At 38.7% G+C, this 12,929-nt stretch overlaps 2 protein-coding genes across 3 annotated transcripts; one reads left to right on the forward strand and one right to left on the reverse strand.

The window, feature by feature from the left end:
* The first annotated feature begins 3,316 nt into the window (after window positions 1-3,316).
* Window positions 3,317-8,335, forward strand: LOC110188051 (S-formylglutathione hydrolase). Of its 2 annotated transcripts, none has more exons than XM_020957601.2 (2): window positions 3,317-4,227; window positions 7,207-8,335. In XM_020957601.2, exons 1-2 carry the CDS (start codon window positions 4,111-4,113, stop codon window positions 8,071-8,073), a joined length of 984 nt encoding a protein of 327 aa, XP_020813260.1. In that variant the 5' UTR covers window positions 3,317-4,110; the 3' UTR covers window positions 8,074-8,335. The 2 variants fall into 2 exon arrangements, with proteins under 2 accessions (XP_020813260.1, XP_020813261.1); XM_020957602.2 differs by lacking the exon at window positions 3,317-4,227 and adding an exon at window positions 7,011-7,143.
* mdlc (RING finger protein mdlc) lies at window positions 5,359-6,832 on the reverse strand. The gene is made up of 3 exons (XM_020957600.2): window positions 6,593-6,832; window positions 5,808-6,534; window positions 5,359-5,744 (listed from the first exon to the last, which is right to left on the reverse strand). Exons 1-3 carry the CDS (start codon window positions 6,699-6,701, stop codon window positions 5,507-5,509), a joined length of 1,074 nt encoding a protein of 357 aa, XP_020813259.2. The 5' UTR covers window positions 6,702-6,832; the 3' UTR covers window positions 5,359-5,506.
* Window positions 8,336-12,929: the final 4,594 nt, after the last annotated feature.

Raw genomic sequence — 12,929 nt, forward strand, 5'->3', positions numbered from 1 at the left:
AACAGCTGAAATTTAAAGAATAATAAATAAGTTTTTCAAATACTTCTCTTGAACTATGTATCTGATATTTTTATCATTGCCACACGTTGCTCTTCTAAAAATATTCCCAACGCAGTACATTTTTGGGCCACAAAAATTCCAATTTATTTAATATATTCGATAAAGATCAATTTTTATACGCCAATAAAGAAAATATTGATTTTCACTTGCACTTTTCGAGCATTGGGCTCAACTTTTCACACAATTGAAAAATGTCAGACGAAATGACAGAAACTTTTGTTACCTTATTATTGTTTTTGTTTTGTTTTATTTTTGAATATTTTTATACGTTACGAGTGTAATAAACATCAATGTGGTTGGGGAATGGGCAGACATAAGGCATCTGGTTCTCTCCCGTCAATAAAGAACCAAAAGGGCGACAAACAAACAGAGGGCCGAGCTGACAAAAGTTTGCACAAAAATCATAAAGTGCAGGGAAAAGTTTCTGGCCAAAAGCGGGCCAACTCTCGTAAAGTCGTAAACCAGAAAACCAAAGAAGAGGCATCAGGGGTCGGGTCAGAGGTTAGGGGAATGCCCCAAGAAATCGACTAACATCAATTTGAAAATGGCGTAAAACTAGCAGCGATTTGTTTGCATGCTGTAGCTATGCTATTGTGGTTATCAAGCATCCTCGGTGGTGCATTTTTGCCCAGTTTTTTCCCCACTTTGCATTTTATCTTTATTTGCATTGCGGCTAACCAGTGACAAGCATTCTTGTGGCCGGACATGTCGAGTGGTTTTTGTTTTGAAGAAAACTTTCTTTTTCCGTTCAGCCTTTGGAACTTTGCCAGTGTCGAAGATTCTTCTCTGCGAAATGTTTGTTATAAATTAAAGCTTGCTGCGGCCATGTCTTCTGGGGACATGAACTTTTATCAGAGATACACAAATTTGCGGGTCATAACTTTTAATACAAATACATATTTGTTTCCGCTTAGAAAACGCTCTTTCTTTTCAATAGCGGTATTTTATTAAATTGTTATCGCTTTAAATTGGGTTTTAATTGGTCAGCAGGGGCAATGCAATTGTTGTGTATAATTATTTGGGACTATTAAGTGAAAGATTAATGAGCCTGGGGTTTTTGCGGTGCCATAATATCGTTGTTGTTGCCTATTATTTATGACCATCAGTTCGCGGGAGGGGGGGAGGTGATTATTTACGTAATAATTACATAACTATAGTGCAAGCGGCTTTAATTGGTCGTTTACAAACTAAAGTTAACATTTAACTGCAAAAGTAATGCCTGGTCAACGAGCACAACTTAATATTCAGTGGACAATAAATTACCAGGAGTCAAAGCATAAATACAGATGGCAAAGTTTGGAAAACTTTAAGAATGTCACAGGACACCGTCCAGGGTGTTGTCCCGGTGATAGAACGCACAGGCAATAACCATTTATATGGGACCGAGGGTGACATTTCAGCATGGCCCGGGGACACGTCCTGGAAGTTGGACTGGGCCCCAGGATGATGGTGCTGTATCATTCAAAAAGGTGCTACCAACCTTGGTGCGGACAGGAGAGCGTTTAGAAATTAATGATAATTGACACAATAAGCGACAAGTTGAGCCGACAGAGCAAGCCAGAAAATTCAAGGGAAGGACACTTTTTCCTAGACACACTCCGAGGCCAGTGGAGGATAATAGTCGATGGCATTGGAAGCCAATAAATAAAAGCCAATGAAAACAAACAGCGTGCAACGAGGCAAAACGTGCAGACAGCTGGCCCAACATACACAAAACATACACTGAGGATACAATAAATCATTAGATTAGCGAAAAATAACCTGTTTATATTAGAAAATCTATAATATATGCTCAACACAATACTTAGAATTTTAGAGTTTTCAGATAAAACTGAGGCCAAAGTGTTTAAACTATATAAATTAATACTATAAAAACAATACATAACTTTTTATTTTACTTTTATTCAACATACATACATTATTATAAACTTAAACAGATCTGAAGAATTTGGTAAACGCTTTCGCTTAACGAAGGCGTCAAACACATTTAACGCTTAATTACATTGAGGTCAAAGGGCAATCGTGTGAGAAACCGTCAGCACACAAATTTCTACTTCCTAATTAGGCGGAAAAATTAACCGCCCTCGCAATTACAAGCCCAAGAGCAAGCAGAACCTTTCCGGATTTTTGTGCGCTCTGGCAATCAAAGCCACTGACAGAAACTATAAAATCTCACTGCTCACGTATGCCTCTCACTTTCGCATTTATGGAAATAATTAAAACTGATTTGGCGCCTGTTTTATTGAAAGCTCTCGCCGCTCCTGGCCACAGTGCTCATGCTCCTTCCATCCCTCTCAATTAAGTTGCTTTCATCATGCACGACTTTGTCATTCAATTAACTATTGCATTGCCAATAAGTGAGTGGCACATAAAATGTGAGAAATGCGAACGTGACTTACTCAATTCGCGTTTAAGTTTAGTAAAGTAAGTACAATTTGTACAGCAAGTTGAAACGCAACTTTTAAATGTTTAAAAACTCGAATAAAAATGACTATTGATTGACTAGTGTAAGGAATATAATCGGATATACTATACATACTTTTTAATTATTTATTTAGTAAGTAACTACTTTATAAAAATAATCTTATAGGAGTATTTTTGAGAAAAGTAAATTATAAACATATTTAGAATATACATATTTTTATATACTTTTAGAAAGAAAATTACGAATTTTGTGATATTTCTACCTATAATATAGAAATAAAATAAACTATTTTTCTTGTATGGTTATTTATTTGTATATATATTTTTTTAAATGCTTAAGAACTATCTCTTATGAGTCTTATAAGCAAAGAGACATATGCAAAATTGGAAACATATTTTAATCTTTTAGAAAGTTTTAACTTTAGGATATATCATATAATATAGAAATAAGGCCACAGCTTTTATTGTAAGGTTATTTAACTGTAAGAAATACTTATAAAAAACATAATTTGAAACATATTACATACTCAATTTAATAAATATTTCATACATAAATAAATACATATCAAATTAATAATAATTATAACTTGCTGTAGGTAAGAAGGGATCACACTTTTGGTGAGATCTCTGTGCCTTCTTGTTTTAATTTGTCCTTTAAAACTATATGCGGACTGATCTTATTCCTTTTGGCACTAACTATTAATAAGAAATAAATATACACTTTATTTAAGATATACATATTCCTGTAACAAATATACATATGGAGATACTAGAAAAATCGCTAGAGACTTTAGCCTTAAATGACTTATTTTTATTTAATGACCTATTTTTTTTCGCTGTTATGATATTATATATGATATAGTTCACATCTTCATAATTTTGTAAAGTTTCTTAAAATCTTTTGTTGTCCTGCCTTTGCTTTTTGTCAAGACACTTTCCCAAAGTCCCATCCATAACTCTGCACATTCCTGGCCAACAAACCCTTCGACATTGTGGCATCTATTGGCCCGGATCATAGATTGAAGCTTCAACTTTTCGGCTCAGCCGGGCAGCTGCTTTGTTTTTAGAAGCTTATGCTCTCATGCTCATATTTTGTATGCCCATATCTAGGGGGGCAGGAAGACCAAAGCCGGCTGGAATTTGTGGCTTAGCTTCGATTCGTTACAATTGGCCAATATTTTGGCTTTGTGATGGCGAACAATGCGGCATAGAAGTTTGGCAGAAGATTTTTGAATTTAGCGTGCCAAAGGCAAACGAATTCCCCCATGGAGATGAAGCTTGCTGCTGCTCCTGCTAGCCTTATCCTTTTCCTCTCTTCCTCTACTCTTTTCAGCCATTGCCCATTTCCTTTGCGCCTGTGTGTGTTGGTGCGCACGAAACCGGAAATGAAAGTTCTGGCAATTGAATTATGGATATAAAATTGCGCTGGACTTTCGCCGTTCTTGTTTGGCAGAGACGCTACCTTTGGGTAAGTTTCTCTTGGATTTTTTTGCACTTAGTTGGCCTCGTAGGCTGTGACAAAGTTGGCTTTGGATTATTCTAACTAAAATTTTAAGACCATCAAAATCACAGATTTTATTCGAATTCACATAAATAATAGCTTAACATTTCGAGTGGCCGTTGGCCATGAGAATATCTTCGGTACGTCTACCAAGAGCGAGTGGTAGAAGTTCGTTCGCATTTTCTATGCTAGGCCTCAAGCGGACCTCCGGAGTTCTCAATTTCGGGCACAGCATGACAGAGGTGAGTTGTGTTCAAGAAACAAATATTGTAGAGGAGAGCGAAACAATCCGTAATTATAAATTAGTTAAGCTCCTATAGTAACTACAAAAAAAGCCAAACCAGAAATACAGAGCAAATATATAGTAAATGGATCTATTTTGGACAGGCGCTTAATAATGCTTTCCAAGAAATTATTTCATTATCCAAGACAGGCTCAATAGGAGTTTCAAAATTGGTCAGATTAATAGAACCATTTGCCTTGCCAAAAGTCTGTCTAGGATACAAAGTTAAAAGGCAATAGGCTTATTGGCTGATAGCAGCTTATCACATCTTCGGAAAGCGAAAGTAGGAAACGAGAAGTTCGCTTTCTGAAAAGAGAATTAAGCATTCATTTCATGATTCTATTTGAGCCAGGAGCACCAAGTAATTAAGTAATTACAATGAGGCCCGTTGGACTTAAACCCAGGTTCAACTAAGAGAATTAGAGAAGAGTCCTGCTCATACGAAGTCTAGTAATACTAAAAAATCAGAAGTATCAAAACTTGTTATAAGAATCCCGTCCCCAACCATAACGTCCCTTACGAACCTTCGGACACATTGTTTACACAATTTAACCTGTTCAGGAAAAGGCTAAAATTAAAAATATACTTATGTCCTTTTTTCTTATTGAACTCTTTTAATAGACATGTCCCTGGGACATAATTATATATTGTTTACGAACCTTGTTTACAATCCTTAGCTTACTTTGAAGCCAACAACTATGAAGTATATTTATATTTAAACTAAACTATTTCAATTAAAATCAAAATATTTGCAAATGTGGAAACTCATTCAATGCGCCATCTACTGTTTCTCTACACGTATTTTACATTTTATAAATATTTAGGGTATTCCTTTGACTAAATGATTGAATTTCGAAATATTTTGGCTATATAATTAGTCGGATAGCAAAGGATTCAAAAACCACGATTAGAAAATTAGCCGTCAAAAGCAGTGGTTTATAAGAAGTGTGTCTGACTAAATATAAAGAAAGTACAATTTGTATGGAGAACCTGTTTCAAGCTGCTCATATTTTCAGTCGTACAGAACCTAAACTTAAGGAATCCGCTTAAGCGAATGAAAAGCCCTTTTTCCTAAAGTACGCAGGAAATGTATATACATAATTAAAGAAGTATATTTAATATTCTTACCCAAAATTTCATAAAATCGCTCTTTGTAGCAGGCAGCAAATTGATGCAAGTTGGTTAACCGCAATCAAACTGACAGCTACGAAACTGCACCCGCTTGCTTTAAAATTTATTTAATCGCTCTCATCGGAGGAAATCTCCTGAGCAGGTTCCTCTTCATTTCCTTTGTTAGCTTCCTGCACATCTTCTTCCTCCTCGCTATCAGAGTTTTGCATGGGATTTGTTTTTAGACGAGCTATTAGCTCCTTGGCGGGATTGAAAATGCCATTTGTCTGCTGGGAGCATATAATGCAGCGTTGAGACTTTTTGTACTGGGCTAAGGCGCACTTTTCACAGAAATAATGCTTACATCTATTAACAAAATAGAATAGTTATGAGAATATAATTAATAACTTAATTTTTATCATTACTTACTTGGTCACTACAGGATTGACGAAACTCTGCCTGCATATGTGACATTTAAAAGGCAGCGATTCCTCATCCGAGTGAATCTCATATTTGCCATCGTCGCCATCAGACTCGGCATCACCCCGCCGCTCACTCTCGTGATCCATCTCGAGCTGCCAGCCAGCCTTGTAATCGCTGCGATCGTGCAGGAACTTACAGCTGTCGCCAAAGCCACAGTAGCCCGTTTCCTTGTAGTCTTTGCAGATATCCGGCTGATAGTCCCACCGCACAGTGGCCCGGAGGTGAGCAGGTGCCCTAATTGGTCCGCTTCGCACCATACCGGAACTGGCATTTCCCGCGGCAGTGTCTTGCTTCTTATAATATTGCGCGTAGTTGTTGATTCCGCGGTAAATCTTGTCGTCCGCCTTACCCTCGAGATCCTCGTTAATTTTTAAGGCCCGCGCATGGATGGCCTGGGCATCGCGGTCGAGTTCTGTGTCCATTTCGTTGATGGACGTGGCCCCCTGATCCTGCGGACCACTGGGCAGGGCCTCGCGCTTTGACTTGTAGGCCACTCCGAGTTTGTCGTCCTCGGAGGCAGATGACGATGCGTCTCCGTCGGGTGCTCCTGCCTGACGCTTCGCTTTGTTTAATGTCTTGGTGCTCTGGAAATTGGGATTGGTTCGCTTTCTACGATTCTCCGCCCGGGCCATTGCGGTAGCTTTGCCCTGGGCCTCCTCATCACTGCTCTTTGCTGGTAAATGACTGAGATTTAGTTTCATTTATTTTTGGCGGTAAATTACGAGATTCACCTGAGTCATTGCTGCTGCTACTTTCCTTTTTGCGACGCATGGCAGCACCTTTGTTGATGTTTCGCTTCTTGAAGCCAAAGACCGAGGTGCTGGCCGCTTCTTCCGACATGGTACAGTTTTTAATTAGATGTACTTGTTGTTAATTTAACTCAAAAACATTCACGTGCGCGATTTCGCAAATATTTTCTCAGTGCTTCTTCTTATTCGACCACTCCGATAACGATAAGAAATACCAAAAACGGTAAAATTTAATTGCAATCGATTTAAAAAATACTAGTAAAAAAGTTTTGGTATTTTTATTAACACTTTTCGATTATGAAATTATAAATAAAATTATAGAGTAGTTGATATTCTATTATGAGTCAATAACGTTGCGCGAAAACTTTGTTTTGAGGTGCTAATTAGGTTTCATAAATTAATTTAATTGTGATATGTATTTTATAGTCCCATTCCAAAATACCAAAATAGATCAGATAGCTTTTAACACATTTTAATGTATTTTGGCGCTCAACATACGGTCACACTGTTGATTATCGCTTATTTTTGGAAACGTACGTAAAGTTTTTATATATTTTATACTCGATAAACTAATTCGAAAAATCTTACTTTCACAGCAAAACATGACGCTTGAACTGATTTCCACATCCAAGTGCTCCGAGGGTGAGCAGCGCGTGTATCGCCACCGCTCCAGTACCTTGGATTGCGAAATGACCTTTGGCGTCTTCCTGCCTCCGGCAGCTCTCGAAGAGAAGACATTGTGTCCGGTGCTCTTCTTCCTCAGCGGTCTGACCTGCACTCACGAGAACTTTATACAGAAGAGCGGCTTCCAGCAGCACGCCGCCCGGCACAATCTGATTGTGGTGAATCCAGATACCTCGCCGCGTGGTGTAAACATTGATGGTCAGGATGATGCATACGATTTTGGCACCGGAGCGGGATTTTATGTGGATGCCAAGCAAGAACCTTGGTCCAAGCACTACAAGATGTACAGCTATGTTACCCAAGAGCTTGTAGATGTGGTGAACGCCAATTTTCCCGTGGTACCGGGACGGCGCGGTATCTTTGGACACAGCATGGGCGGCCATGGAGCTTTGATTTGTGCCTTGAAGAACCCTGGCTTGTATCAATCAGTTTCGGCGTTTGCCCCGATTGCCAATCCCACTAATTGCCCTTGGGGTCAGAAGGCCCTTACCGGCTACATTGGACCGAATCCCGATGACTGGGCCCAATGGGACGCTACTCTGCTGGTGTCTCACTACGAGAGCACGCCGCAGGAGCTCTTCATCGACCAGGGTGCGTCGGACAACTTCCTCGGGGCAAAGCAACTGCTCCCGGAAAATCTTTTGACCGCCGCCGACGGTAACGAACACATCCAAACCATCTTCAAACAGCGCGCCGGCTATGACCACAGCTACTTTTACATCGCCACCTTCATTGCGGAGCACATCGATTACCATGCCAAACTGCTAGCCGCCACATGAGTCCCGTTGGAGATTTGTGGCTCTGCTGCTTGTACTTTTCCATCGCTTTGTACTTTTGATAAGCCCTCGAATTCGGAAATAAATCAAAAGTACAGTCCGGTACAGTACCACTCGCCGCGTAGTTTGTCGAAATCAAAGGAAATGTATATTGCATATTAGTATGAGTCCAAAGCCAAATTCCATCTTCAACTATAAACCAAATCGCAAACAAATGTTAAATGTTCTGACAAATTGTAAAGTAAATGATGTTTTTAGAACCAAACATTTTTGTAATTAGTTAACTTTGTTTTTTTATTTATGCAAAAATTGTGCTACAAGCATAATTTCTGTTAGTTGGGTTCAGTTAATGACTGTCGGAGTAAGGGCTTTGGGCACTACTGTATTCAATTATTATAGCATTATTATAAAGCAGCATACTGTTATTATACTTATTCAGATCAGTAAAATCAGCTTACGTTCAAAGTTTGCGTTATAATTGTAATGATTAACCCTACTAATTTCTAAATAAGTAAAAAATTCTTTTGCTATATTCAGTATGCTCTTCTATATCCTAATATTATTAATACTTGTATAAGAGGCTGCAGGATACTATTCGCACAGCACTGTATCCTTAAAAAAGAATGAGTATGCGGGGTAAAAGCTCTAACCGTAGTAAAAGCTTCTCCGGCTACTGGTCCATGCCATGCTGGAAACTTTCCACATCCTCGCCGACTGTCCTGGTATCTTGCGCTCGTTTCATTCATCAGTAAAACCAACGCCGTCAAATGGGACAGATGTGTTAGAGGCACAAAAAGGGAACCCAACGGAGGCTCCAACGGCGGCGACATCCTCGAATCGTTTGGCGCCATATTTTCTGGGACCAATCGGAGTCGTTCACATCGTATTTACGTGACTGTGCTTGTGTGTGCGTGCGGGATTTGGTCCTGTTTGTTTGTGTAATTTCGCGCGCTTTTGTGTCGTCCTCTATCCGGACATCTTAGCCCAACGGGTCGGAAAACCGGGCTCAAAAAGAGAAAAGGATTTAAAAGGCGTGAGATTTGCGGCCAACTGCTGGACGATTGCCAGCGGACTGAAATCTTAATTAGCCATTTAATGGCATTTTGCAGACAACAAAGGCCCATGGTAAGCGCTCAGCCATATGGCCAATATAAATCAATTAAAGAGCTCCGCCGGATCTCTTCGGTGAATGTCAACCATTCTTCAGGTGTGGTATTGGAGCCTCTTTTCCTTAGTTTACGAGCAGCGAACGAGATGTTTTATGGCCGCTGTTTTACTGCATTCTGGCATTTTTACACTTCCATCAGCACTCCATTTTTCACAGTTTAGAGTCAAGTTCACGCTCCGTATCGCTTCACAACCCAATCACCATCCATCAACTTGGCCGATACGGGTCCTGGACTTTAAAGTTTAAGCCCATTTAAAGTATTTAAGCCTTGTTTTCACAGGTCATCATTTGCATATTATGATTTAGCTATTGAATTTTATGGTTTTATTGTGAAATAGGACTTTGAAAAGTGCTTTGGGTGTCTTCTTGGAATTGTTATTCTCCGCATTATAAATGGTCTTTTATTACTCTTTTAAAAATCCCTCTTACTTGGCAATTTTTTGTGAAAGAAAAACTTTCTGCTTCTGTTTGGTTTCTCATTACCAAAGCTTCATTTAAATTTTGGCAAATTAATGAAAGAATGGGGACAGAATCCACCCTGAACAGGATCTCACAGAAAAGGTTGTTTTCTCCACACTTTACAAGCAATTTCATTTAAATTGCGACGGAAAATTGTCACGTAATAATTTAGGAAGCTTTAGCTTCTATCTGATTGTACATTTATTTTTGAAATTAACTGCAAATAGGATTTTAATATATAACGTGAAATTCAGATTGTCTTTTTCCTGAAATTATCTTTGGAAGCATAATAAAAACCAAATGCTCATGCTGGTCTCTCCTATGCGAGAATTTGCATTAAATAACAATATTCTACATTTGCCACACTCATAAAAATGTAAACTTAAGCAAAGTGCAGTTTTGTGCTGTCATAAAACAGCTTCTCATCCTCTATTATAAAACGTTTCTAGTTAAATCTTTTATGACCATCTCTTCCATCCGCCAGGCAGTTTTTATTTAAAGTGGAAACACGTTTCGTTATGATAAATTCATAAAACTTCAAGCATATTTCCATTAAAATATTGCCTCTCGGTGCTTAATACTCTGGAATCGTTTTCTACTTTTATGTGGGAAAGCCTTCTAAGCCACTGAAGACGTCCTTGCAATTCGAATAAGAACTGCTGCCAAGCAAGTGAAGCCGAGACTTATGGCTAAAGCCGTTTTGATGGGCGTTTGTGGCCCACACATGTGCAATTAATAAAAACATCTTGCACGGAAAGTTTTCCCCAGTCTAATTACAGGTGAGTCTTTTCGACCAACTTCCCAAATCCCCTTTGGGTTAACATATTGAGTACTGAAGTAGCAAAATGCAAAAGGTAAAGGTAAATAAAGGTGTGCGCCTTTGCAGTAAAAGGGGGGCGAACGGATTTGTTACCTGAAGGTGAGATTCCAATAAAGAAAGCAGAAAATCAATAAAATCCAAAATAAGAAAAGTGAGAGGCGAAGAACGTTGTCATCAACGCTGCCTTGCCATTTATTTGCGAAACTAATTTAAGTTCAGAGGAATATTGTTCATTCGAAGAGTAATATCCGTTTATTTGTCAAACTCGGGAGGAATAATGGTGAACTTTCTTCATTCGAAGTCTTTGAAGTTGGAATAAAATTTGATGAAGGACAAGAAACCTCTGAGGACCGGTGGTATGCTTTAATTTATATTGAATTCAGTTTATCAGTTTAAAATTGTGTGTACTTCAATGGTATTCAAAAACTGACTTAAAAGGCGCAGAAACTTTTTATTCAATAAAAATGGTGTCGCACAGTAAAAATAAAACCCATTTAAAAACAAAGCATCCATTAGCACATCAATTAACTTGTTGTACATACAGTACCTGCAACCGAAATCACACACACAGTACGTGCTGATGATGGGGTGGACCAGAATCACATGAATATATGTATTTTTATTTTATTATATTTTACCCGAACTTTTACGATTGTGGTGGGTAAGTCATATACAGTTTTATGCTTATATTTATTATTATGGTTATTACAAAATATTTAAGTGTAATAAAGAGACTATATAATACTAAGAGTCCAGTTTTTCATTCACTGTTAAAGTCTCTGATAGCTTTCTGACCGAAACATTTAAACAACAGATAAACCTGTCGTTAAATTATAAGTGTCTGCCTTCTTTAATTTATCCAAACGAGAAAGATAAACTAAGAAAAAAAAGGTCTTAAAGCCATTTTATTTATATATCCGGTTATCCGAAATTATCTGAAATATGATATTATTTTACCGAACCGGGAATTTATCTGTTTGCCAAATTTAAACAGTGAGGATGAAAATAAATATATTTTTTAAAGCCAGATTTATATTCTCAACTTCTTAAATATCTATATATAATCAAAGAAAAACAACTCGAAATTTAAATTCTAGGTTAGCAGTATTTTATGGATTCTTCTAATATATAATATTAGATTTACTTTGAAAAATTTAAAGAAAGGCCACCCCTAGTCGCAAATATGTGTGCTTGTGAGTACTTTAAAAGTTCGGGGAATTGGGAGGAAGGAGTTGGGAGGATGGAATTGGTTTTCCATTCACATCGAACGGGGGTGTGAGTGTTTCTGACCTGACTGACAATTAGGCCAATCATGAGGAATCACTTGCCACGACAAACGCCAGCGTCACGTGCATACACACATAGACACTTGCTCATACATATACAAATTGATGTATTGTTTTTTGGGCGCCGAGTGCCCCATCAGGAGCCACCAGGGAGCTCCTCTGACAATGCCGAGCGAGAAGAAGGATCCCATAGACGACAGCCACTCGGTGCAGGCCACGCAAATTCAATGGAGAATGTGCGCCATCCAAATAATTTAGACAATGGCACTCGTGCGCACACGCCATGCCCAGGAAACAGGATGTGGCGTACACAACACACAGCAAACACACACACACACACACACCCATACGGAGACCGTCAAAACATATACATAAACATACCCAAAAGACAGACAAAAGCCTGACAAAACAGAGGCGACAATTTTAGTGCTATTTTCGGTCATCACTTGGCTTTCGAGGAGGTCAGAACCGGGAACGGAACCTATTGGGACTTGGCATGGAAGCTATCACTCCGGTCCTCTTTGCTTCCTATCCCCATCCTCCTGCTTATCATGTCATCCTCCAGTTCCCCAAACTCCTATTATTTCCCATTTGCCGCTCGTGTGTATCTGCCGTCCAGCATATGTTGTCACTTAGACTGTGGTCTCCTTGCTCTGGCTTCTGTCCCAGCAACTGCAGCTACACTTAGGGAAAAATCCTGGTTGAAATTCTAATTGTGTCATCATCTCTCCCACGAAAAAATACATTTTGAAAAGAAGACTCACTTCAGTGTCTGTAACCAATAGAAAGCTTTCTTTTAGTGTAATAAAACACAGAGAAATACAAAGCACACAAACAGCAGAACGGAAAAAGTCCTATTATTATTTGTTTGCCACCTTTCTTGAAAACTGATGGCGAATCCATCTTTTCTCGGCGCAAGGAAAGGAATTGCTCTGTTCCGACGTAATTGAGTTTTCTCGCAGGACGTGCATGAAATGTTCAAAACTGATCCAGTGAAAACTTTTCCTTATAACCAAATTTTACGCCCCCCAACAAGAATATGCAAAATATGAGTATTTTAATTGGAATAACTTCACGACTACAACATATTGTGTTGCGTAGGAGTCGATAAATTGCATTAGACCAG

This window comes from Drosophila serrata, unplaced genomic scaffold, assembly GCF_035046125.1.
Source record: "Drosophila serrata isolate PLE 108 unplaced genomic scaffold, ASM3504612v1 contig_241, whole genome shotgun sequence".
Taxonomy (NCBI): Eukaryota; Metazoa; Arthropoda; class Insecta; order Diptera; family Drosophilidae; genus Drosophila; species Drosophila serrata.